At 38.3% G+C, this 24,796-nt stretch overlaps 1 protein-coding gene across 1 annotated transcript in view; it reads right to left on the bottom strand.

Moving 5' to 3' along the window:
• STX8 (syntaxin 8) overlaps positions 1–24,796 on the bottom strand; it is a 327,110-nt gene that overhangs the window by 112,377 nt on the left and 189,937 nt on the right. The window contains exon 7 of the mRNA XM_004605184.2: positions 18,304–18,405. Within this exon, the coding sequence (XP_004605241.1) occupies positions 18,304–18,405 (102 nt within the window). The remainder of the gene's footprint in view (positions 1–18,303; positions 18,406–24,796) is intronic.

Genomic DNA, 24,796 nt, shown 5'->3' with positions numbered 1-24,796 from the left:
GGTCTAATCAGGCCCACATCAAAGCAGACAAATTCACTAATGAACAAATATCGAACATGCACTAACATGTACAACAGCAGCCGCATCAACCAAGGCCCACACATGTTAATTATTACTCTCCAGCTACAAAAGACACTCTTAGAAACTATATTTCCAAACCACACCAAGCAAAAACAATAATAAAAAAATGATTTACTGTGATCATTTCTGACCCCTTGATGATAATGGAAGTTACGGTCTCTAATCTATTGATTAGAGAAGCATGGCGGACTCAAGGTGGTCAAGGTGAGAGTTCTAAGGTTGTTAGCTCCTATCAATTACCTTCTATTAAATCAAGGGTCCAATTTTCTGTTTTCTCAGTCTTCACTTTGTTTGGATTAAGCTGGACTGTCAAGATTAATGCATCCATTTAGACCCTCACCAAATAATTACTATTAACAGAAAAAAATAGTTTTTTTCACACTTGGAACTTAAAATTCAAAATACACAAAAGTAATAATATGTAAAAATATCTATCACATAAAAGATACCTGACCACAAACATTTCAAATATAACCTTCATGAGCACTCAAAGGGCCCAGGAAGGGAGGGAGTATTTAGAGCTGATAAATGAAGAAGATGCCTGCCAATTGTCCATTTTAACTTCCATAACAAATATCCTAAAAAGTTTATGTAGTCACTGAGAAATTACAAAATTATTCATGACTGGGCTTTAGGCATACAATGTTTCAACACCAATCCCATCACCAGTCTCCACTTCCCTCCAATATGCATCCTGGACTTACCCTCTTCCTGCCCCCTGGAAAACTAGCCTCCCACCCATCAGTATGACTCTATGAGAAGCACTTTTTAAAAAAATTTTTTGCATGTGGTTTACATTACTGCAATTTCAATATATACATTGGAGTGTTACAACATCCTCTTATATTTTAGAATTCAGTCTCAGAAAAGTTTTACATTACATGGTTAGTATGTATTATCTCTGTGATGGAGTAATTTCATTTTTAAAAAATAAAGCAGATATGTCTAGGAAAGAGAAATAGACATAAATCAATTGAAAGCAGGGACCAGATAGTACAGTAGTTAAGGGGTTTTGCATGCAGCTGATCCAGTACCACACACTCCCTGCCAGGAATGACTTCTGACTACAGAGCCAGAAGTAAGCCCTGAGAACAACTGGGTGCAGCACCAGAACAAACAAAATTAATTTAAAGTGGCATAAAAATAAGAGGGTATGTAGACTGCAGTTCAAACAGTTCCGAGATCACTCCTATCAGTACTGTGTAAAAGATTAGGAGTACCTATTAGGACTAGAGTACAATTAAAGAGTCAGTGACAAACCAAAGCGACTGGGAAAACTGACCATGAAAATGGCTGAGGAGTAGGTGTTTACAGCTTTGTCCTAGCAGCCCAGACATCAGCAATTCATAGAAAGGTTCAAATTGGTGACACTCTTTAGTATCTATCTCGATTTCCCAGTATGACAATCCCTATACTGCATTGGCACTAGAATGCTCATCATCTAATTGGTGCACAAGTGTCAATATATAAAGCAACAGACACCACATTATCCTGGATAAACAAACTAGGGTGATACTCTGCAAGCTGTTATGTTTGTTTTCTTTTTGGGTCACACCCAGCTATGTTCATGGATTACTCCTAGGTGGGCTCAGGGGACCATATGGGATGTCGGGATTAAGCCTAGGTCAGCTGTGTGCAAGGCAAGTGCCCTACCTGCTGTACTACTATCCTCTCCAGATCCGCAATTTGTAATCTTAATATGAGGTCTGTATGTCATGGTATGGAAAATAACTGTGTAGCTCAATTTAAAGAAATTAACATCTAATTTCAAACAAAATGAAGAGATAGAGGAATATATCATAAATGTAGCTAAACAAAACTCTGGGACAAAATTGAAGTAGAAAAGTACAAAGTAACACACTAGAAGAAAGTACAAACAACATTTTGAACAGTGCTTATTGAAAAAATAAGAATAACTGACTATTGAAACGCAAATTGCAATAAGAATAGGAAAATGTGGGAAAAACTGAAACTGAAATAGTAACAACAAAGAATATTTGAACTGAAAATTACAATGGAGAGGCTCAATAATATTTAAGTAGCTGATTATGAACTAGGACAGTACCTGAAAGTTGCTTAGAACATCTATCTTCCAAAACTAAGGCTCAAATTCAATCTCCGATGCCACCATATCTATGGAGATCCTGAGTGCTCTATTGCATGAATGTGGCAGTTCTGCTTTCTGGGAACTGCAGTACTGAGAGCAATTTCCTACTGCACTGCAGTTAAACATGTGTGAGTAGCACAACTGATGGGGTGAGACCCCCAGGGAGCACAGCTAAAAGATGTACAGGCACTGTGGCCTTCACAAAGTAGGAACTCTCAGAAGCACCTGTGTGAGCGCTGCAGCAGACTTGGTTAGTGCTATAATCAGAATGTGCATGAACACCACAGCCAAGAGAAATGACTCCAGGCATGCACATGTGTAAGCATCAAAACTGAGTGTACAAGAAACACAACCTGATGTGCACTAAACTGATAGGAAGGAAGGAAAGAAGAAAGTTAATTATAGTGAAAATATTAAAGACTGAAAAGCCCCTGTGAGATGGTACCAAATGGACAAAATTTATATCATAGGGGCTGGAGAAGAAAAAGACAGAAAGGAGCAAAAACCTATTTGGAGAAAAAAATGACCAAGAACTTCCTTAACTTGGGAAAGGAATTAAAGAGTCAAATACAAGAGTTTCAGAGTATTAAACAATAAAACGCCCAATAGACACATATATTAGAACTCTACTGGTAAAATAAGAACAGAATAATACAAGTATCTGGGGAAAGCAAATTACATACAAGGAAACTCCTATAAGATTATCTATGACCTTTTCAGTAAAAATCTTGCAAGACAAATGAGAATGGAGACAAATATTGGGACACACAACAATTGTCAACAGTATAAAAAACAGTGAAATCACACCAAGTATTATTTGTTATTATGATTCTAGAAAATTAGATACCAAATCAAAATTTAAAAAAAAATTTCTCAAACATAATGGAGACAAAAATCAAAACAAGACAAAACCCCAAACAAACTCAAAAACATGTTTCTGGCACTTATGGTTCCCCCTGCCTGCCTCCCCCTAGAACTGTAGCTCCATGCCCACACTGCACTCTTGCTTGCCTCTGCTCTGTGTAGAGAGCTCTCTCTAACCTGCTCAGAGCATTCAAGTTTTTATTTTTCAAGGATTGAGGCACATATGGTGGTGTTCAGGGGTTAGTCCTGGTAGTGCTGACGACACCTGAATATCACTATAGAGCAGCATTCCTTAATATGTTCATTGAACTTAAGAATTCATTAGAAGAAAAACCCAATAAAACCAAAGAAAATTTGATGGGAAAAAATCAAAGAACTGATCAAAACAGAGTTGAAAGAGCTAAAGAATACAGTATCAGGGATTAGCAGAAGAATGGGAAAGTCAAAATGGAATCAGCAATCATGAGGAAAAGGCCCAGGATATTACCAATAAATAAGAGGTATTAGAAGAGATTTTTTAAATTTTTACTTTTTTATTGAATCACTGTGAGATAGACTCTTACAAAGCTGCTCCTGATTAGATTTTAGTCATACAGTATTCCAACACCCATCCCTCTACCAGTGCACATTTCCCAGCACCAGTGTCCCCAGGTTCCCTTCCATCACCTCCCTCTCCCCAATCTGCCCCTATGGAAGGCACTTTTCTTCTCTCTCTCTCTCTCTCTCTCTCTCTCTCTCTCTCCTTTTGGGCATTGTGGTTTGCAATATTTATACTGAAAGACTATTAAGAATATTCCTTTACCTACTCTTAATACTCAGATCTTGTTCAGCATGATCATATTATATTATATTGTCATATTCTATGTCATATCATATTGTCATACTGTCTCTTCTCTATCTTACCTACCCTCCGCCCCCCACACACCTGTGGTTGATTCTAACCATTGACCAAGTCCTCCTAGCCCCTGTTTTCCCTAGTCATGGATATTAGTCTAAAAGAGATATTTTTAAATAAAGAAAATTTAAGAAATTCAATAGACACAGAAGAGGAATAATCACCAAAATAAAGGGCTTCCAGAAGTGAAAGAAAGAAAATCATGGGAAGAGTGTGTGATGGAAGAGATAATAGATGAAAACTTCTCCAGTGTTAGGAGGGAGACTTATGCACTGACCCAAGTGCCAAACAAAATGAATTCAAACAGAAAAACAACAAAACACAATGTAATCAAAAGAACAAGAACCAAAGAGAAATACAGTGAATCTTCAAGGTACAAGGAAAAAGCAGTGCCTCAAATACAAGGGAAATATGAAAATTCACATCATATTTCTCTAATGAAACTCTACAAGCAACAATTAAATGGAATAATATATTCATTGAATGAATATTGTTGATGTAAATGTCCTCAACAAAATCTTAGCAAACCAAATCCAACACATATCAAATGGATCATACACCATGATCTAGTACATTCAAGATGTAAGGATGGTTATGAAAATCAATTAATAAAACATAAAAACAAGAAGAAAAATTAAAATAATGTGATTATATCATTGATACAGAGAGGTTTTGAGAAGATACAATATCCATTCATGATTAAAATAAACAGACCAATCTCTCAGTAAAATAGAGATAGAAGGAACATTACTCAAGATAGTAACTGCACTGATAACAAATCCAGAGTAAATATTATACTTAGTGGTGAAAAATTGAAAGTCTTCCCTTTAAGATCAGGAAAAGGCAATGTATGTATAATTTCTACATTATTTTACTTTATTTTATTATATTTTATTTTATATTTTTTTGCTTTTGGGCCCTACCCAGCTGAGCTCAGGACTTACTCATAGGTGAAAATCACTCAAAGATCACTCCTGGTGGGGCTATATGTGTTTAAGGGGATCAAAGTTGGGTTCACTGTTTGAAAGGCAAGAACCCTACCTCCTGTACTCTCTCTCCAATCCTCAACTACTCAACATAGTTTTAAAAGTCTTCATAGCCAACAGGCAAGAAAAAAAATCAAAGGAATTAAAAATGAAAAAAAAAAGAGGTTAAACTATCTCTATTTGTAAATTACATGACAATATATGCAGAAGACCTTGAAGACCCCACTACTCTACCTTGAAGACCACAAACAACTCTCAGAAATACTAAATAATAGGCTACAAATACTAAATAATAGGCTACACAAACATCAGTTATTAGAACCAAAGTACAGCCATTTTCAGTGTGAACAAAAGTGCAGCCATTTTAGTTGTTAGTAGCCATTTTGCTATTCTGTATGATTATGCAATTGACAGCTGAACTGGGCATGAACCTGAGACCATATCTTGGGAAAGTGAAGGGAACAAACAAAATTTACAATGCTTGCAGATAGTGCCAGCCAATCAGTTAAAAGAAGGAATCTAGTGGTCAGCTAGGCATGAAAAGAATAGAACAAAGGGGCACCACAGGTGGCACTAACCAATCAGCTTACAGGTGAGTTAGGGAGAAAGAACAATGTGGTTTTAGGGCATTTAATCCCTTTCCCGCAGTTGGTGAGGGTTGTACCCTGACTCTCTCTCTCTCTCTCTCTCTGTCTCTCTCTCTCTGAACTCCTCAAGAGTGCCTTGTATCTGAATCATGAACCCTAACAAACAGCAATTCTATATGATCTAGAAGATAAAGAAATAGACTTAAAATAGTGTCCCAAAACACCAAATAGTAGAAATCAATTTAACAGGGAATATGAAAAACACATAGAAAAATATGTCACCACTGAAGGAACTAGAAGAAAACACAGGATCTTATTCCTTCATGTATATAGAATAAAAAGACCAGAAATGGAAAGTTTCAAATGATGGCAAACTCTTGGCCCTAGGACACAGAACTGAGAACGTCAAGTAAGTAAGTAGTAGACTGAGTGCAATTATGAGGTGAACTGGACGTAACATAAAAACATTGGTAGATGGTCTTGGGACACTTTGGTGGGTATAGGTGACCTAACCATGCATCGAAACCATAAGCATTAACACTATTGTAAACGTATGTCACAAACTATAGTAATTAAATTTTAAAAATTAGTTTGCCAAGGGGGTGAGGTGAGGGATGGTTAGAGGGATGCTGATACTAGTTATGTGTAGGGGCTGGAGTGATAGCATAGCAGGTAGGGTGTTTGCCTTGCATGCAGCTGAGCAGGTTCGATTCCTCTGCCCCTCTTGGAGAGCCTGGCAAGTTACTGAGAGTATCTCACCTGCACAGCAGAGCCTGGCAAGCTACCCGTGGCGTTTCCAATATGCCAAAAACAGTAGCAACGAGTCTCACGATGGAGATGTTACAGGTGCCCACTCGAGCAAATTAATGAGCAATGGGATGACAGTGACAGTGACAGTTATGTGTAGAGTTGGAATACTGTACAGCTGAAATACTTTCATTAACAATACTGTAAATTATAGTGCCTAAAATTTTTTGTTTGGGGCTGTAACCAATTGTGTTCAGGGGTTACTCCTGTCTGTACTCAGGAATCACTTATGGCAGACATGGGACCACAGGATGCCAGGACTTGAACTGGGTTAGCCACATACAAGGTAAGTGCCTTACCCGCAGTATTACCTTTCCAGTCCAATTAGCATAGTGCCTACATTTTAAAATTATATATAAAAATGTTTTTCAACAGCCATCAGTGAGGAAAGCAAAACAAATATGAAAAGCTACATGCCTTATATTTGTAGCCTGGAATCAATCCCTAGCATTGCAAAAATAAAATAAACAAATAAATAAAATTTAAATACCTGAAAAAATGAATATAAAGACACATGTTAACAGAATCAATAGAATGTTGCAATTGTAGACTTAATTAGCACCATACCTAGTCCAAGCCTGACCATGTAACTTCAGTGCCTCACGGACACTTTTGATTGCAGCTAGACTAGTTTCATGCACTGACTCTTTCAAACTGGTTATTGCCTGCCGTGCTACTTCTACTCAATTTCCTTTGTCAGTTTTGACTTTCTATGATGAATTCAAGAGGGACTCAGGTTGCTTTCAGCATGCTGTGTACATTAATAGAGATTTTCTCAAAGATTTTCTCTCTTTCCACTAGACTAAGTGTTCTATGAGGCCAGTCACTAAGATCTTTGATTTTACTTATTCAGTGCCTGACAGTAGTGGCATTCAACAAATAACAGAATATGTAAGGAAAAGCAACCAGAGTGACACATCTTGGAAATATCATAAAAAGCAGTCATTTCTAATAGACATAACCATCTTAAATTCTACGAGTTATTCAAGGAGAATGAGGGTAAAAGAGAGGCAATTTTAAATTAATTTCTTGGTATTATTAATTTTTCCCCAACATCTAGTGATACTCTGGATTTACTCCCTTTTTTGTGCATTTAGGGGTCCAGTGAATTTAGTTTGATGCCCCACAACTATCTCCCTCACCCATCCTCTCCTAGTAACCTCGGAGTTCTAGTATAAATATCCACAGGTTTGTCTTTTTGTTTTGTCTGTTCATCAGTTTTATATCCTTACAGTACACAAATAGCTGATATCACGCAATATTTCTTGAGTTCCCTCTATATTGCTGTCATCAACAAAATTTTACCTTTTACATAGTAGTCCTATATGTGAACAGTTATAATATATCTTCAGTTGTCTATCAATAAATACTGTAGTTGCTACCATATTTTACTAAACAATGATATAATAAATGTGAGTGGATTCAACTTTTTTATGTTGATATTTTTAGGCTCTTCATTTGGATTTTATCCTAAAGTGAGATGATTGAGCCCATCTTTTGTTGAACACAGAAGCTACTACTTAGCAGCTCTACTTTTACCATTTTTTTTTTCTTTTCCAGTGCTGGGTTTCAAACCCAGGATCTCACACCAAGGCAGCTGCTCTATCACTAAGCCATATTCCAAGACCTTACATTTAGCTTCTCAAAAAATCTCCATTGTGTTTTCCAAAATGCTTATATCAATTTATATTTCTGCTAACTGTACAGAGGAATTCCCATATCTCCACACCTGCTCCAACACTTTCAGCCATTTCTATAAGTCATTATCACGAAGTATGAGGTGGTTATCTCACTGTGTTATTAATTTGCATTTCTCTGATTTTTGGTGATACTGAACACATTTTTTATATGGTTCATCTATATATATATATTTTTAATTGAATCACCATGTGGAAAGTTACAAAGCTTTCTGGCTTAAGTCTCAGTTATACAATGCTCAAACACCCATCCCTTCACCAGTGCACATATTCCACCACCAAGAATCACAGTATACCTCCCCCCACCTCCCCACCCCCTTAGCCCCCCAACCCGCCTGTGTAGCTGATAAATTTCACTTTACTTTCACTTTACTTTGATTACATTCAATATTTCAACAAAAAACTCACTATTCTTGTTTGGAGTTTCTCCCCCCAAAGTCGGACCTGCTGAAAAGGAAGCATTTGATAATTTGTTTTCCATTGCTGAGAATGAAGAGATATGAGGTTGAGCGGCCACAACAGCAGCCGCGCGGTTTTGGATTTCTGTATTTTAGTATTTTAGTAACTAAGTCCAGAGAAATTTCTGCCAGAAATTGCATCATTGCAAGCTCGTACCTCTTTGCTACTTGATATTCCACATATGAGTGCAATCTTTCTATGTCTGTCTCTTTCTTTCTGACTCATTTCACTCAACATGATACTTTCCATGTTGATCCACTTATATGCAAATTTCATGACTTCATCTTTTCTAACAGCTGCATAGTATTCCATTGTATAGATGTACCAAAGTTTCTTTAACCAGTCATCTGTTTTGGGGCACTCTGGTTTTTCCCAGATTGTGGCTATTGTAAACAGTGCTGCAATGAACATAGAAATGCAGTCATTTCTACTATACCTTTTTGCCTCTCCGGGATATATTCCCAGGAGTGGTACTGCTGGGTCAAATGGAAGCTCAATTTCTAACTTTTTGAGAATCGTCAATATTGTTTTCCAAAAGTAGCCCTGAGATTTTAGCAGCCTCTCTTTACTTGTCCTTCACAACAGTGCCGCATTGGAGGCTCTTTCAGGGTAAGGGAAATGAGACCCTACATTGTTACTGTACTTGGCATATTGAATACGCCACAGAGAGCTTGCCAGGCTCTGCTGTTTGGGCAGGATGCTCTTGGGACTTTGCCAGGTTCTCTGAGAGGGAGAACTAGGCTATAAGAGCTTCCGGGAGCTTTGATTTAGTCTCTGGATCTTGGCTGTTGATTACATGGCATCCAGGGTCAGTCTGTGGGTGTGACTGCCAAGCTTCTGTAAAATGGGGGATCTGGGTGGAGGAGGCCCAGTCTCAATCCAAGCAGGCTTGGAGCTCTCAGCCCCAGGTTGAAGAATATAATGACATAATGGCATGATATAACCTACTACATGTGTAGGTTACAGAGGGGAGAGAAGCATTGTTGTACAATGCATGGCAATGTGTTAGCAAATTTGTGAGATCTGCTGAAAGATATACGTTTATAAAGAAGTTGAGCAAGTGATAAGTATGATAAATATACAGAGGGCTACACTTAAGTATTATTATGGTTAAACTGACTTAAAAATTAAAGACAAGAGAAAGTGCTCAAAGATATTATAGAAAAACTTACATGTTTCACATAGGGAATAAGAATTTGAAAGACAGAAACAATTGGAGACTGATAGAAACTGCATTCGGTTCAATATGAAGACACTTTCAGATCAAAAGACACTAAGAAAAAAAATTTCAATATACCTGCATCATATGTAATGGTTTTTTTTAGTTTTTTGGATTCTCTTTCAATTACATCTCATTATTATAGCTATTATTATTATTTGCCTAATTACTGTGTCAAGGACTTCCAAGACAATTTTGAGGAATAGTGGAGAAAAGTAGATTTCTTGCATTGTGCCTGATTGCAGACAGAAGGCTTTCGTTTTTTTACCATTATGGTGTTGGCGGTGGGTTTGTTGTAAGAATGGTCCCTTCTATTCATGTTACTGACGATTTCTATCATAAATAGATGTTGAATTTTCTCAAAAGCTTTCTCTGTAGCAATTGATACAATTTTAATTTTTGTTTTTCTTGATGGTATATTACATTAATTCATTTGCCTATGTTGAAGAGTCTCTGTATCCCTGGAATCAATGCCACTTGATAAAGGTGCTGATGCTTTTGATATATTGTAAGGTTTGGTTTGATAGTTTTTGAAGATTTTGCTTTAATGTTTGTTGGTATATAATTTTCTTTTTTTTTTTTTAAAGGAACGTTGCTATCTGCTTTTGGCTCCACATAAGCTAGTGTTAGGAAGTATTCCCATCTCTTTCATATTTCAAATAACATTTAGGAGTATAGGTAACACATTTTCTTTGAAGGTTTGATAGAAATCACAAACAAATCCATTGGGACTGGATCTTTATTCTTGGAAAGTTTTTTTTTTTTTGGCTTTTTGGGTCACACCCAGCGATACAGGATTTCATCATTCCTTACAGTTGTATAGTATTTCATTTTGTATATACCAAATCTTCATGATCATCTGTCATTGGACATCTAGCCTGATTCCAAACCTTAGTTACTGTAATGAACGTTGTACTGAATAATGGTGTATATACATTCTTTTGAATGGATGTTTTACTGTCCTGGGTGTAGATACCAAAAAGTGAAATTGTTGGGTCATTGAGGAGTTCAATTCTGAGTTTACTGAGAACTGTTTTCCATATAAGTTGGACTAGACAATATTCCCATCAGCAGTGAAGAGGCAACAGCTTAGAGAATTTATAACTTTAAAACCAGTTTTGCAAAAAGCTTTAAAAGAGCTTTTTTAAAGGGCAGGAAACACTTCCCAGAATTTGGCATTGAATAGGACATTCAGTAGTAGAACCTATGATTACTCTCTATTAGGTTTTTTAAAAAGTATGCTTACTCCTAGCTTACTAATGGATTTTATGCATCTTTAATAATGAATTAAAGTTTCATCTATATTGTTATATAGCTGATCTGTTTTTGTTTTGTTTTGTGTTACATACACAGACTTGTTTGTTTGCTTTAGGGCTATGCCCACTGGGATAGAGCCTACTCCTGGTTATATGCTAAGGGATTACTCCTGGTGGGGCTTGTGGGACCATATGTGGTTGCAGGAATTAAACATGGGACAGCCACATGCAAGGCAAGTGTCCTAACCCACTGTACTATCTCTCTGGCCATCAATTCAATTTTTAATCAAATGAGATTGTTCATTTCTTAACTCCAGAATACCCCTGCAGAGGTATTAGCTAGTTAGTTACTCATATCTATTCTCCTTAAAGATCTCTATGCCGGCTATAAAGAGAGGTAGGAGTCTTTAGTTTGTATCTATCAAAGAGGCTCTTGGCAACCAATTAAACCCACATTTCATAGCTTGCACTGATTGAAGACTCACTAGAATGGTCATTATGCCATCCAAGTTGCACTGATCCAGTTTTCAGAATAATCATGTATATTAGTAACTGATATCCTCACATATAGAAAAAGAAGTGGAGACTTAATGAAGGCAAACAGCTTTCTAAGTCATCTATGTTCTAAGTAGTAGAATTCACATTATGATCTGGGTCTGTTTGGCTTTACACTGATGCTGTACTACACTCCTCTTAACCACTGTACTGCTCTATCTCCCTAAAGTAACCATATTCTGAGGCACTGATGATTCTAGGTTAAGTGTGCTAATGTGAGAACCACAGAGCTTATTTCTAATCAATTCACTGGAATATGGCTAAAATCACAATAATCGTGTTTGTACTACATTACATAATAGTCACTATGTTGAGAAGCACACTCATTCAACCCGAATCATTCAGAATTCTTAGTCTGGCCTTTCACAATTGCCTCTGTCCTTCAGACTCAGACAAGGCTGTATTTTGAATTCTAACGAGGGCTAGGCACACTGAACATTTAAATTTCAATTACAAAGATCCTGCTCTTATGTAGACATCCTTAATGCAAGTAATAAAACTGAAAATATGCCACATTGAAAACACAAAGTTAAGTATCAGTCTAATGTGCATTTAGAAGCTGGAGAAAAACAATATTGAGTCTTATAGATGTATTACTGAGGTAGTAGTGTATGGAGAAAGGAGGTAAAAATCACACAAATATTGCAGTAAATTTCTTTTTAAGCTGGAGATCCTTAGAGAAAGGTTCACAAAGAGGTACTTGAACCCTTTGTTAACAACTGAACAAACAAATTTATCATCAGGTCCTTTTGTGTGGCCCTCTTGCCATTTAGTCTATACTTTTAACTAGAAATGTCCCCACTGCAAAAGGTTCTATGACTGATGTGAAACATCAAGCATGGGAAATCTGCTGAGGGTAGTGGGGGGGAGGGAGGAAGACTGTTACACTGTTCACAACCTATGTTTGCACTCCTTTAAGTAAAATGAGTTAGCAGCTCACAGAAGTCCTTTAGCAGAACAGTAAGAAGAGAGCCATGTAAACAGTAATTGATATAACCTTGAAGAGATTGCTTCCCACTCCTCAAATAGTAACAATATACTTGCAGCTTCATGTCTATATGTGCAATTGATCACTTGAATGATCGATTTGGCCCTGCATTTGGGAAGAGCAGGTGAATTAACTCTTTGCTATGTTTTGAGGTTACCAACCCAAGCTCTGCTCTTTTGCCAGTGCATTACCATGCTGTTATTCTCTTTCTTTTTTTCCCCTCTTTTTCCCCCAATGGAATCACTGTGAGACAGACCATCACAAAGCTATTTATGATTAGGTTTCAGTCATACAATGTTCCAACACCCATCCCTTCACCAGTGTACATTTCCTACCACCAATGTCCCCAGTTTCCCTTTCATCACCCTCTACCACTCACCCCTCTGCATGCTCCTAAGGCAGGTACCTTTCTTCTTTCTCTATCTCTTTTTGAACATTATGATTTGAGATATAAGCACTAAGAGGTTATCGTGCTTGTTCAGGGTGTTAAGTATTTTTACTGGGAAGGTACAGCTGGAGTAGCTTTTTTAAAAGTGGGTGGTGGCTTTGGGGTGCGAATTACTGTCATGACTTTAGGAAGTACAGGGAGGTGGGGGGAGGTAGCCCATCCCGACCCTGAGAAAGTCTGGAGATTTTAGTCACAAAACCCACATACCCAAATTAATATCTCGATGAGGTCCATTCTGGGATGGTGGAATCCAGCCAGGGGCATGATGGCAATTTTGGATTGTGGGAGAAAGGTGCTGCTGGGAGCTCTGTTTGGGTGGGCCCAGGATAATGTGCCCCTCTCCAATCTATCCTGGTTTTTTTTTTAGCCTTGCACGAGTCCGAGATTAGTTGTGGCTTTTGATCTCTTTTGAGATTTCTTTATGGGTCTCTGAAGGGAGTCTGTTAGCAGAGATTATAAAGTGGTGCTGGAGTTCATTTGTGGGGGTGACTGCTGGTGCTTTCAGGAGTATAGGAAAGTTGAGGGAGGTAGCCCATGGTGACTGAGAAATACTGGAGGTTTCAGTCACAAAACCCATATACCCTAATTTGCAGCAGGTTAATAACTCAGTGAGGTCTGTCCCTGAGATATGGAATCCAGCCATAGCATGGAGGCATGATGGCGATTTTGGATTGTGGGAGCAAGTAGCTACGAGGACTCTTTTTGGGCAGGAACCATGTTGACCTTCCTCCCTCCAATGTACCCCAGTTCAGATTTGCATGGGTCTGAGATTAACTGCAGCTTTGATCTCTTTTGAGATTTGAGGATCTCTGTAGCAAGGCTGATGAATGAATTTGTATGGCTGAGCTGGAGGTGGTTTGTGGGCATGACTCTCACATACCTAACTTTTGGTGTTTTAATTTCTTGGGAAACTTGGTCCTGAATTGTTGGAGTCCAGCCAGAGACACAGAGGCGATTTTGGGATACCAGGAAGCCTGAAGCTTGCCCTGCAGGTCCAGGTTGACTAGCTGGCAGTCATCACTCCCTGGCCCCCAGTGGTGATGGCAGCAGCAGCTGCCCTGACAGGTATCAGGACCCGGGCCAGGGTTCTTAATGCTTGTGGCTCAGGACCTCTGGGTGGGATGCAGCCACCAGTCCAGCAGAGCCTGACCAGGGAACACATATCCCCATCCTGAATCTCCAGACAGCTGGCCCTAAGGGAGGTTTTCTTCTATAATATACTGAGGGTGACACAGGCTGGTCTGTGGAAGAAATGCTAGGAGGGCTGCCCCAATGGTGGCAAGTCTCTGGAACCCTATGGTGGGAACCTGGGGTGCTCCTCAACTCCAGGGCCTGTGCTCCATCAGCTGGCAGCCACCCTATCACCATCCTCATGTGTCCCACTCTGAGCTGGTGCTATATGGTAGGCAAACAGCCAGTTTCATTTAATGGCACTCTCCCTGAGAGAGAATATCCAAGGGGCACCCACATTCACTCACACGGAACTTTTATGACCCCATTGGCTGTTTAGAGCTCTGAGAGTTGCTGTCCCTCCACCAGCTCTGGCACTGGCACTGCACTGCTGCCACCTTGACTGGAATTCCCTCCCATGCTATTCTTACTAAGATTATAATTTAACTGTCCTATTATTTGGATATTCTTTGCAAAAACTGCATTTCTGAAAAGGAAATATAGCTTATTTGATCTATCCTCTGGTTGATTTTCTTCTCTGGTGAAACAAAACACTGATTTTTAATTTCAGTTTTGTTTTGTTTTGTTTATTAATTTCTAGAAGTTCTGCTTGGTCCCTTTTCAAATTTTGTTAATTTAAAAAATTTCCATTTCTGAAGATACTTTTAAGCTTGCGATGTCTTTAACTATAAAATCAAAATTTATTTTACAATCTATGTCTGATTACAATCTATGTCTGATCATTCTAATGCTGCGAATTTGTACAGATCAGTTTCAGTGTTGCTAGCTCTTGTTCATGCTGTACTTTTCCCATACATTATTTGATTTTTTATTTGCTATTGACATTATTTGACATTATTGATATAATATCAATTTGACATAATATCAAATAATCCATATTATTTGATATTTTTCCTATCATTATGTGGTGGGTAGGGACACTCCTTACATGCTGAGTATTCAAGTTACTCCTGATGGTATGTTAGTGGTGGGGTAGTATCAGTGTAACAGACTGACCTCCTGGTCTTATACATGCAAAACATAAGCCTTATTACCCATGCCATATCCCTTGTACTACTGTTAACTTTGACTATGGCCTGGTTATGGTCCTGAAAATTTTATTTTTGATTAACTCTGGAGATCTAAGACAAATGTGCCTTCCTTTAGAGATGCATCTTCTTGTATGTTTGTTTTTCTTTTTTTTTGTGCCAGGCAGTAGAGCTTTACCTGGTGGGTATACTTCAGAGCAATTATGAACTTTCATGGTCCATTCTAAGTATGAATATCTACAAAGCAGTCAGAAGCACTAGTGAGTAAGTATTTTGTGGATTGGAACCCTACAGTTTGGGAAAGCAGAACAGGTAATAAAAAGTAAGCAAGGAGGTTCCTGAGACTCTCACTTCCTCTAAGATGTTGGAGTCCACATCTATCTGGTGTTATTTCAACCTGAGTTTTTTTTTCTTTTCACCCTGTGGGTTTTTTTTTTTTTTTGGGGGGGGGGCGGCGGCGTCTGTTTTTGGGTCATACCCAGCCATTCTCAGAGTTGTCTCCAAAATCTGCACACGGTGCCAGGATCACTCTTGATGGGGGGCCAGGCACCAGACAGGGGTCTAAGAATAGAACCAGGGTAAGCCAGGTACAAGGCAAGCACACTGTCTGCTGTATGATTTCTTGGACCCTCGCTGTTCTTCCTTTTTTAGTTAAAAATGTTTTTTTCTTTATTTTATTGAATCTCTGTGTGATTTTAATATTGATATTGTTGGTTTTCCGTGCACACAATTCCAATACTCTAGCCATCACCAGTATACTCACCTCCCTACCACAACGTCACTCCATTTTAACTACCTCCCCTCCCCCAGCCAACTCAATTGTGTTGATCAGTTCTCTTGTGTTGCCTTTGGCCCTTTGTTGCTACTTACTTTGTATCTTTAGATCCTACATATGTATTTATCCCTTTTTTTCTGACTGACCTTACTTATTCTTGACTTTCATTTTAACTAGCAAACAGAGGCATGTAGCGTAACTCTTCACAATCTGTACAGTGTTTGTACCCAAGTTACTTGTTCTAAAATTGGGTAGATCAAATAACTGATTATCTTTTCCATAAGGAAAGCGTTAAAAGGCAAATCTTAAAATCATATCATGAGGTTTTTGAAAAATCTGATCGCATTTTCATTCATACTAAAGATATTTACTTTATAAACTTGCAACCTTGTGAGATAATAATCATTACGATTCCTGTCACCAACATTTAATATCACTTACCTTAGGGAAGGCACAGCATGTAATATATAATCTAAACGTTTCAGTAACATTTGCACCAGAAATTCTACAGAATACTAAGAACCTACATCACAACTGGTAATTATTTAATAATAACACTTGTTAAATGAACATTCAAAGTCCTGAATGTTATTAAACCAGAATACATAGGAGATGACCTGTCATTCAGTGTCTGAAGAATTACTTCAAGTAATTTTCATATTGGCATGTATAGTTCCACTTTAAGTACAAGGTATTAAATATAAAGTGTCCACCAAAGATAACATCACTAGAGGCTGGAGGTGGGTAGGTGGGTACAGGAGGTGAGTTTAGTGGGTTGGGCACTTACCTTGTATGAGACTGACCGAGTTTGATTCCTGGCATTAGGTTCCCTAAACCTACCAGGAGTGATCCCTAAGTGCAAGGCCAAGAGTAATCCCTGAGCATCACTGGGTGTGGCCACTCCCATCCCCAGTTTAAAAAAAAAATTCATGACTTCATCTTTTCTAACAGCTGCATAGTATTCCATTGTGTACACAAAGAAGAGGTGGAGTTGGGGGAGAATGGGATGGTGGTGGTGGAAGGGATGCTGGGACCATTGATGGTGGAAAATGGGCACTGGTGGAGGATGGGCACTTGACCACTATATGACTGAAACGTAAGCATAAAAGTTTGCAAGTCTGTAGCTGTACCTCACAGTGATTCACTAATAAAAAAAAAAAAGATAATGTCATTAAATATAGGATTTGAACTAGTTAAAAATTTTATACTAGACTCTTACCCATTGTGCAACAACTGAAAAAAAAGGTTTTTTTGTTTGGGGGTCACACCTGGCAATACTTAGGTGTTACTCCTGCTCTGCATGTAAGAATCACTCCAGGTGATGCTTGGGGACCATATGAAATGCCAGGGATCTAATCCAGATGGGTCCCATGCAGGACAAATGCCCTACCCCTTGTACTATTGCTCTGGCCACCTGAACAAAAAGTTTCAGCTAAAAATAGGCACAAAATTAGGTAAGTCTGTTTCCAAAACTCCTTAGATCTACTACCATCAACTAGCATTTTCCAAATTTTGCAATTTCCAAGACCATTATTCTCTGTAAGCATATATTTATAATTTAAATATATTAAACACTGGTGGAGGAAAGTTGACACTGGTGGTGTGATTGGTGTAGAAATATCATATGCCTAAACTTTAATTACGAATAATTTTGCAAATTGTGGCTCTTTAAATAAAAATAAAAATTAATATATTAAATATTTAAAATTAGGGGTTGGAGTGATAGCACAGTGGGTAGGGCGTTTGCACAGTGGGTAGGGCGTTTGCCTTGCACACAGCCGACTCGGGTTCGAATCCCAGCATCCCATATGGTCCCCTGAGCACCGCCAGGAGTAATTCCTGAGTGCAGAGCCAGGAGTAACCCCTGTGCATTGCCAGGTGTGACCCAAAAAGCAAAAAAAATAATAATAATAAAAATAAAAATAAATAAATATTTAAAATTATGTTCATATAATATTTATCTTATTTTAATTGTATTTATTTATTTAGATTTTGGTCCATACTTGGTGGTTCTTAGTCCTGCCTCTGAACTTTGGGATCATTCCTTGAGGGGTTTGAGGACGATATGGGGTGTGGGGATTAAACCCAGATCAGCAGCATGAAAAGCAAATGCCCCCCACTCTTATCCTGTCTCTGATTTCTCTTATTTTAAATTTTAAAATATATAACAATGCATTATACTTCACTCTGTATTCATAACCAATTCATTTTAATAAGTTTTGGTATCTTAAAATTTTCATCAAACAAGACTGCCTTTATTAGAACAGTAATCAAATCTTGCAGGATTAAACACAGAAACTCAATGCAGAGTAAATAAAAAATGAATTAAAGAGATAGAACCCTGACCACGCATCTCTTACCACAGGATGTTGACTTTCTGTCCACCAAATTCACATGTCTGGTTTCAGTGCGAAGTTTCTCATCTGTGTTATCCACCAGGTTGGCAAGGTCATCGATTATCTCTACACAGGAAAGTAAAGATGAATGAATGATTAATACTCTAAAAATACTCCATATCACACCACTGTACTGTATTGTGATGGTTCTTCCTCGTAATACATATCTCAAATGAAAATAAATAAGCTCATGTTTGAAAATTACAATTCATGGGGCCAAGGACAGAATTCAAAGGGCTACAGTGAATGCTCGGCATAAAGACAGATCAAGTTCAATACCTGGCACTGTATGGTTTCCTCTGTGTTATGTGAGGAGCAGGCCCTGGCATCATTGAGGGTAGTCCCAAATAAAACTCTTCTCCCAAAAGAAAACTATGATTCTAATTCAAAAAAGGAAATCAAAAACAGTATTAGGACACACAAAAAAATTGATCTAAAAAAATTTTAGGAGATGGAGAGCAAATGCCAAAAAATTTTACTTTCTTTCTAGGCCATACCCGACTGCTCAGGACTAACTCCTGGCTCTGCACTCAGGGCTCGCTCCTGGCAAGCAAGGGGGACAATATGAGGTGCCATGGGTCAAACTCAGATAGATGGCCACATGCCAGACAAGTGCCAAACCCACTGTACTATCACTCTGGCCCCAAAGAAATATAAAAGATTAAGGAGAAAACTTGACCCACTGAAATTACTTGGCTGACCAAGTTGTCATTCTAATATTAAAACTGACATTATAAGATTTTAGGGACCATGTGGTATCTATTAAGAAAACAATTTTATGATGCCATCTAGTTAGCCAAGAAGTTGTATGAAATTTAAGAAAACAAACAACTCTAGATTGAACAAGGAGCAAGCATGACATAGAGAAATCTGTAAGAAGTTAATTAATTTAAATACTACCTGAAACAAACAAATAGAAATTAGTTTGGGAAAAGATATGTTATAAAAAGGGATGATGTAAATTGTAACTTGAAATCAGGAAGCAGTGGAGGAGAAAGAACCTTACTGCTTTACAAACACATAGAGCTTCAATGTTTTATGTAATTAATTTTTTAACCTTACATTTATCTTTTAGTAATTACTATCCTTTATAAAGAATTTTTTCATGGAGATACCCATGAACCACCTCTGGCTCCATTTAAGCTCATCCACTGGCCATGATCCAGAAACTCATAAATAAATCTCAAAAGAGATCAACAAGTCTCACAAGAATTTTTCCAGAAATCAGTGCATGGCTGAGTCATGAGGGTACCCAGGAGTGGGACAGCTCTGGGCTGGCCTCTATCCCAGCTCCAACATTCCAAAATCTCTCATGCCTCCAGTTAGTCTCCACTGTTGGAGACCCAAACCTCATCCAGAAATTAATCTGCTGAAAAATTCAGGTTTGCGGATTTTATAACTGAAATTTCCAGGACTTCTCGGAGTTGGGATGGACTATCTCCCTCCATTTCCCTGTATTTTCGGATGCCCTGGCAGTCACACACACACACACACACACACACACACACACACACACACACACACACTCAAAGTTGCCAGCCACCCAGTTAGAAATTTAACTCCAGCTGTATCACCCTGTTAAAATTTCTGGCTTCCTGGAGTGACATCTCAAACTCTACAACACTGATAAACCAGTAATAGCACACCAGATTGGATAGGATGCAACACAGAAGGCAGCCAATCTCCATTCACAAAATAAATACAGAAAACTTAACCTGCAACATTTTAGTAATCTCTTATACAATGACTTAATGGCTCCATGGTGAGATACAATAATTTTCACTATCTTCTATGGAACCCATTTTTTGATCATTCTGTTAGCAAATTATTGACAACAAGCTATATAAAATAAATTACTGAGGACCTGCAATGGGGGCAGGCTTAAGTGTGTTTGGGAAAATTAGAGACAATGATGGAGGGAAGTTGTAAGGTGGTGGGACTGATGTTGGTATATTGAAAGCCTGTAACAAATCACCATGAACAACGTTGTAAACCACAGTATTTATATAAAGATTAAAGGAGAAATTTACATATGTAGGCCTTACCTATTCCGTGTAAATTCCAAAATATATTAACAGAGAATTGCTTTAAAAGTTTTGTTAATAACAGGTGAGACATGATTAATACCACAGTGAGATCCAAGTATAAAACAAGATTTAATGTAATATACTTTAGATTCCAGAGTTGGAAACATATAAATGTAAATGAGAATGGGCATTTTATTATATCACATTGAATGGTTTTAATTTTCCTATTTACATAGGAAGGAATCATATCATATCACTAACTTGGCTCTTACTGATTAATTTTCTGATCATCCTAGTTGCCTGTTCTTAAAGTTTTATTAGAAAAAGCAATAAAAGGCACATTTGTTATGCGTCTAAGGGGGCAATATGGGATTGGGAGGGAAACTGGGAATACTAGTAGAGGGAAGGTCAATCACACTGGTGGTGTTGGAATAAATGCTTAAAAAAACTATATAATAAACAACTTTGTAAATAACAGTGTTTTTAAAAAATTGACTAAAAATTATCTATGAAAAATTTATCTTCTTTTTATAACAGACAACCAAATCTGTATTTCACTTTAATTAATTTTACTTAGGCAGCATAATGATCTATGTCATACTGTATATATTTCCTAGGTGCACATGTCTAGGATAAAATCATATTTATGACCTAGGCACAGTACAGAATTATCAGTAACTAGTATGATAGAAAAATTAAAATAACGCATTGTAATAAAAATTGTGGATGTGATATCTCTCCCTCAGAATGTATACCACTGGATGGAGTATTTCTGGGCTGCAGTTTTTAACACTGAGTATAAAAGAAACTTCAGAGAGTGAAACAATGGGTGAGAGGATACACACCTAAACACCTACAGGATATAAATAGATGATAATGTTAACCAAATATTAATAAAGACTATTTCTAGGTGCTCTTCCTTGAATTTTTGGATTGCTTGATTTCTTTATAATGAGCACTGTTTTGTTTTGATTTTTGCTTTTTTGGGTCACACCCGAAGATGCACAGGGATTACTGCTGGCTCTGCATTCAGGAATTACTCCTGGCGGTGCTTGGGGGACCGTATGGGATGCTGGGAATTGAACCTGGGTCTGCTGCATGCAAGACAAATGCTCTACCCGCTGTGCTATTGCTCCAGCCCCTGAGCATTATTTTTCTTTTACTCTTTCTCTCTCATCCTTTTTCTTCAGTGATAACTTTATTTTTTAATTTTTTAAAATAAATTATTTATTTTTAATTAGTGAATCAACGTAAGGGTACAGTTACAGATTTATACATTTTTGTGCTCATGTTTCCCCCATACAAAGTTCAAGAACCCATCCCTTCACCAGTGCCCATTCTCTACCACCAGTAAACCCAGCATCTCTCCCACCCTCCCCATTCCCGTCTTCCCCCACCCCACACTGCCACTATGGAAGGGTATTCCCTTTTGAGCTCTCTCTCTGATTAGGTGTTGTGGTTTGCAATAAAGGTGTTGAGTGGCCATTGTGTTCAGTATCTAGTCTATATTCGGCACGCATCACCCTTTCCCCGCATGACCTCCGATCACATTTTACTTGGTGTTCCCTTCTCTGAGTTGCCCAGAATGAGAGACCAGCCTCCAAGCCATGGAGACAACCTCCTGGTACTTATTTCTACTAATCTTGGGTGTTAGTCTTATAGTCTATTATTCTATACTCCACATATGAGTGCAATCTTTCTATGTCTGTCTCTCTCTTTCTGACTCATTTCACTTAGCATGATACTTTCCATGCTGATCTACTTATATGCAAAATTCATGACCTCATTTTTTCTAACAGCTGCGTAGTATTCCATTGCATAGATGTACCAGAGTTTCTTCAACCAGTCATCTGTTTTAGGGCACTCGGGTTTAAGGCCCACAGATAGCTAAAACAATTCTTGGGAAAAAGATGATGGGAGGCATCACCCTCCCCAACCTTAAACTCTACTACAAAGCGGTAACAATTAAAACAGCATGGTACTGGAACAAAGACAGAGCCGCAGACCAATGGAACCAATGGAACAGGGTGGAATATCCCCACACACAACCTCAATGTTATCTTAGATGATCAAGATCATCTAATCTTTGATAAGGGAGCAAGAGATGTGAAGTAGAGCAAGGAAAGCCTCTTTAACAAATGGTGCTGGCACAACTGGACAACCACATGCAAAAAAATGGGCTTAGACCTTGACCTGACACCATGCACAAAAGTCAGATCAAAATGGATTAAAGACCTCAACATCAGACCACAAACCATAAGGTTCATTGAAGACAAGGTCGGCAAAACCCTCCACGATATTGAAGATAAAGGTATCTTCAAAGATGACACAGAACTAAGCAATCTAGTAAAAACAGAGATCAACGAATGGGACTACATTAAACTAAAAAGCTTCTGCACCGCAAAAGATACAGTGACCAGAATACAAAGACTATCCACAGAATGGGAAAGGATATTTACACAATACCCATCAGATAAGGGGTTGATATCAATGGTATATAAAGCACTGGTTGAACTCTACAAGAAGAAAACATCCAACCCCATCAAAAAATGGGCCGAAGAAATGAACAGAAACTTTTCCAAGGAAGAGATACGAATGGCCAAAAGGCACATGAAAAATTGCTCTACATCACTAATCATCAGAGAGATGCAGATCAGAACAACCACAAGATACCACCTCCACACCACAGAGGCTAGCACACACCCAAAAGAACAAAAGCAACTGCTGTTGGAGAAGATGTGGGGATAAAGGAACCTTTCTACACTGCTGGTGAGAATGCCGGCTAGTTCAGCCCTTTTGGAAAACAATATGGACGATTCTCAAAAAACTAGAGGTTGAGCTCCCATTCGACCCAGCAATACCACTGCTGGGAATATATCCCAGAAAAGCCAAAAAGTATAGTCGAAATGACATCTGCACTTATATGTTCATCGCAGCACTGTTAACAATAGCCAGAATCTGGAAAAAATCAGTGCTAACTTCAGAGATACATTGTCCAAAACACAATACCATTATGTTTTTTTTTACTTTTTTTTAATTTTAATTTTTATTTTTTAATTAGTGAGTCACAGTGAGGGGACAGTTACAGATTCACACATTTTCGTGCTTGTTTTTCCCTCATGCAATGTTTGAGAGCCCATCCCTCCACCAGTATCCATTCTCCACCACCAATGAACCCAGTATCCCTCCCACCCCCCCAATCCTATCCCCCCCACCTCACCCCGCCTCTGTGGCAGGGCATTCCAATTTGATATCTCTCTTTCCTTTTGGGTGTTGTGGTTTGCAATAGGGGTATTGAGTGGTCATCCTGTTCAGGCTCTAGTCTACTTTCAGCACGCATCTCCCTTCCCGCGCAGGATCTCCAATCACATATTACTTGGTGTTCCCTTCTCTATCTGGGATGACTTTCCCCCAGCGTGTGAGGCCAGCTTCCAAATTATGGAGCCAACCTCCTGGTATTATATACTACTATTCTTGGGTATTAGTCTCCTACTCTGTTGTTCTATATTCCTCAGATGAGTGCAATCTTTCTATGTCTGTCCCTCTCTTTCTGGCTCATTTCACTTAGCATGATACTTTCCATGTTGATCCACTTATATGCAAAGTTCATGACTTCATCCTTTCTAACAGCTGCATAGAATTACAATGTATAGATGTACCAAAGTTTCTTTAACCAGTCATCTGTTCTTGGGCACTCGGGTTTTTATCAGATTCTGGCTATTGTAAACAGTGCTGCGATGAACATATAAGTGCAGATGTCATTTCGACTACACTTTTTTGTTTCTTCAGGATATATTCCCAGAAGTGGTATTGCTGGATCAAATATAAGCTCAATTTCTAATTTTTTGAGAAGCGTCCATATTGTTTTCCAAAAGGGCTGGACCAGTCGGCATTCCCACCAGCAGTGTAGAAAGGTCCCTTTATCCCCACATCTTCTCCAACAGCGGTTGCTTTAGTTTTTTTGGATGGGTGCCATTCTCTGTGGTATGAGGTGGTATCTCATGGTTGTTCTGATTTGCATCTCCCTGATGATTAGTGATGCAGAGTATTTTTTCGTGTGCCTTTTGGCCATTCGTATCTCTTCCTTGGAAAAGTTTCTGTTCATTTCTTCGGCCCATTTTCTGATGGGGTTGGATGTCTTCTTCTTGTAGAGTTCAAGCAATGCTTTATATACCCTTGATATCAACCCTTTATCGGATGGGTATTGGGGGAATATCCTTTCCCATTCTATAGATGGCCTTTGTATTCTGGTCACTGTGTCTTTTGCTGTGCAGAAGCTTTTCAGTTTAATATAGTCCCATTTGTTTATCTCTGTTTCTACTTAATTGCTTAGTTCTATGTCCTCTTAGAAGATACCTTTAGCTTCAATATCGTGAAGGGTTTTGCCGACCTTGTCTTCGAAGTACCTTATGAACTGTGGTCTGATGTTG

The sequence above is a fragment of the Sorex araneus genome, chromosome 3 (genome assembly GCF_027595985.1).
Source record: "Sorex araneus isolate mSorAra2 chromosome 3, mSorAra2.pri, whole genome shotgun sequence".
NCBI lineage: Eukaryota > Metazoa > Chordata > Mammalia > Eulipotyphla > Soricidae > Sorex > Sorex araneus.
Note: the sequence above shows the minus strand (reverse complement) of the source record. Positions and strands in the feature narration are given on the sequence as shown.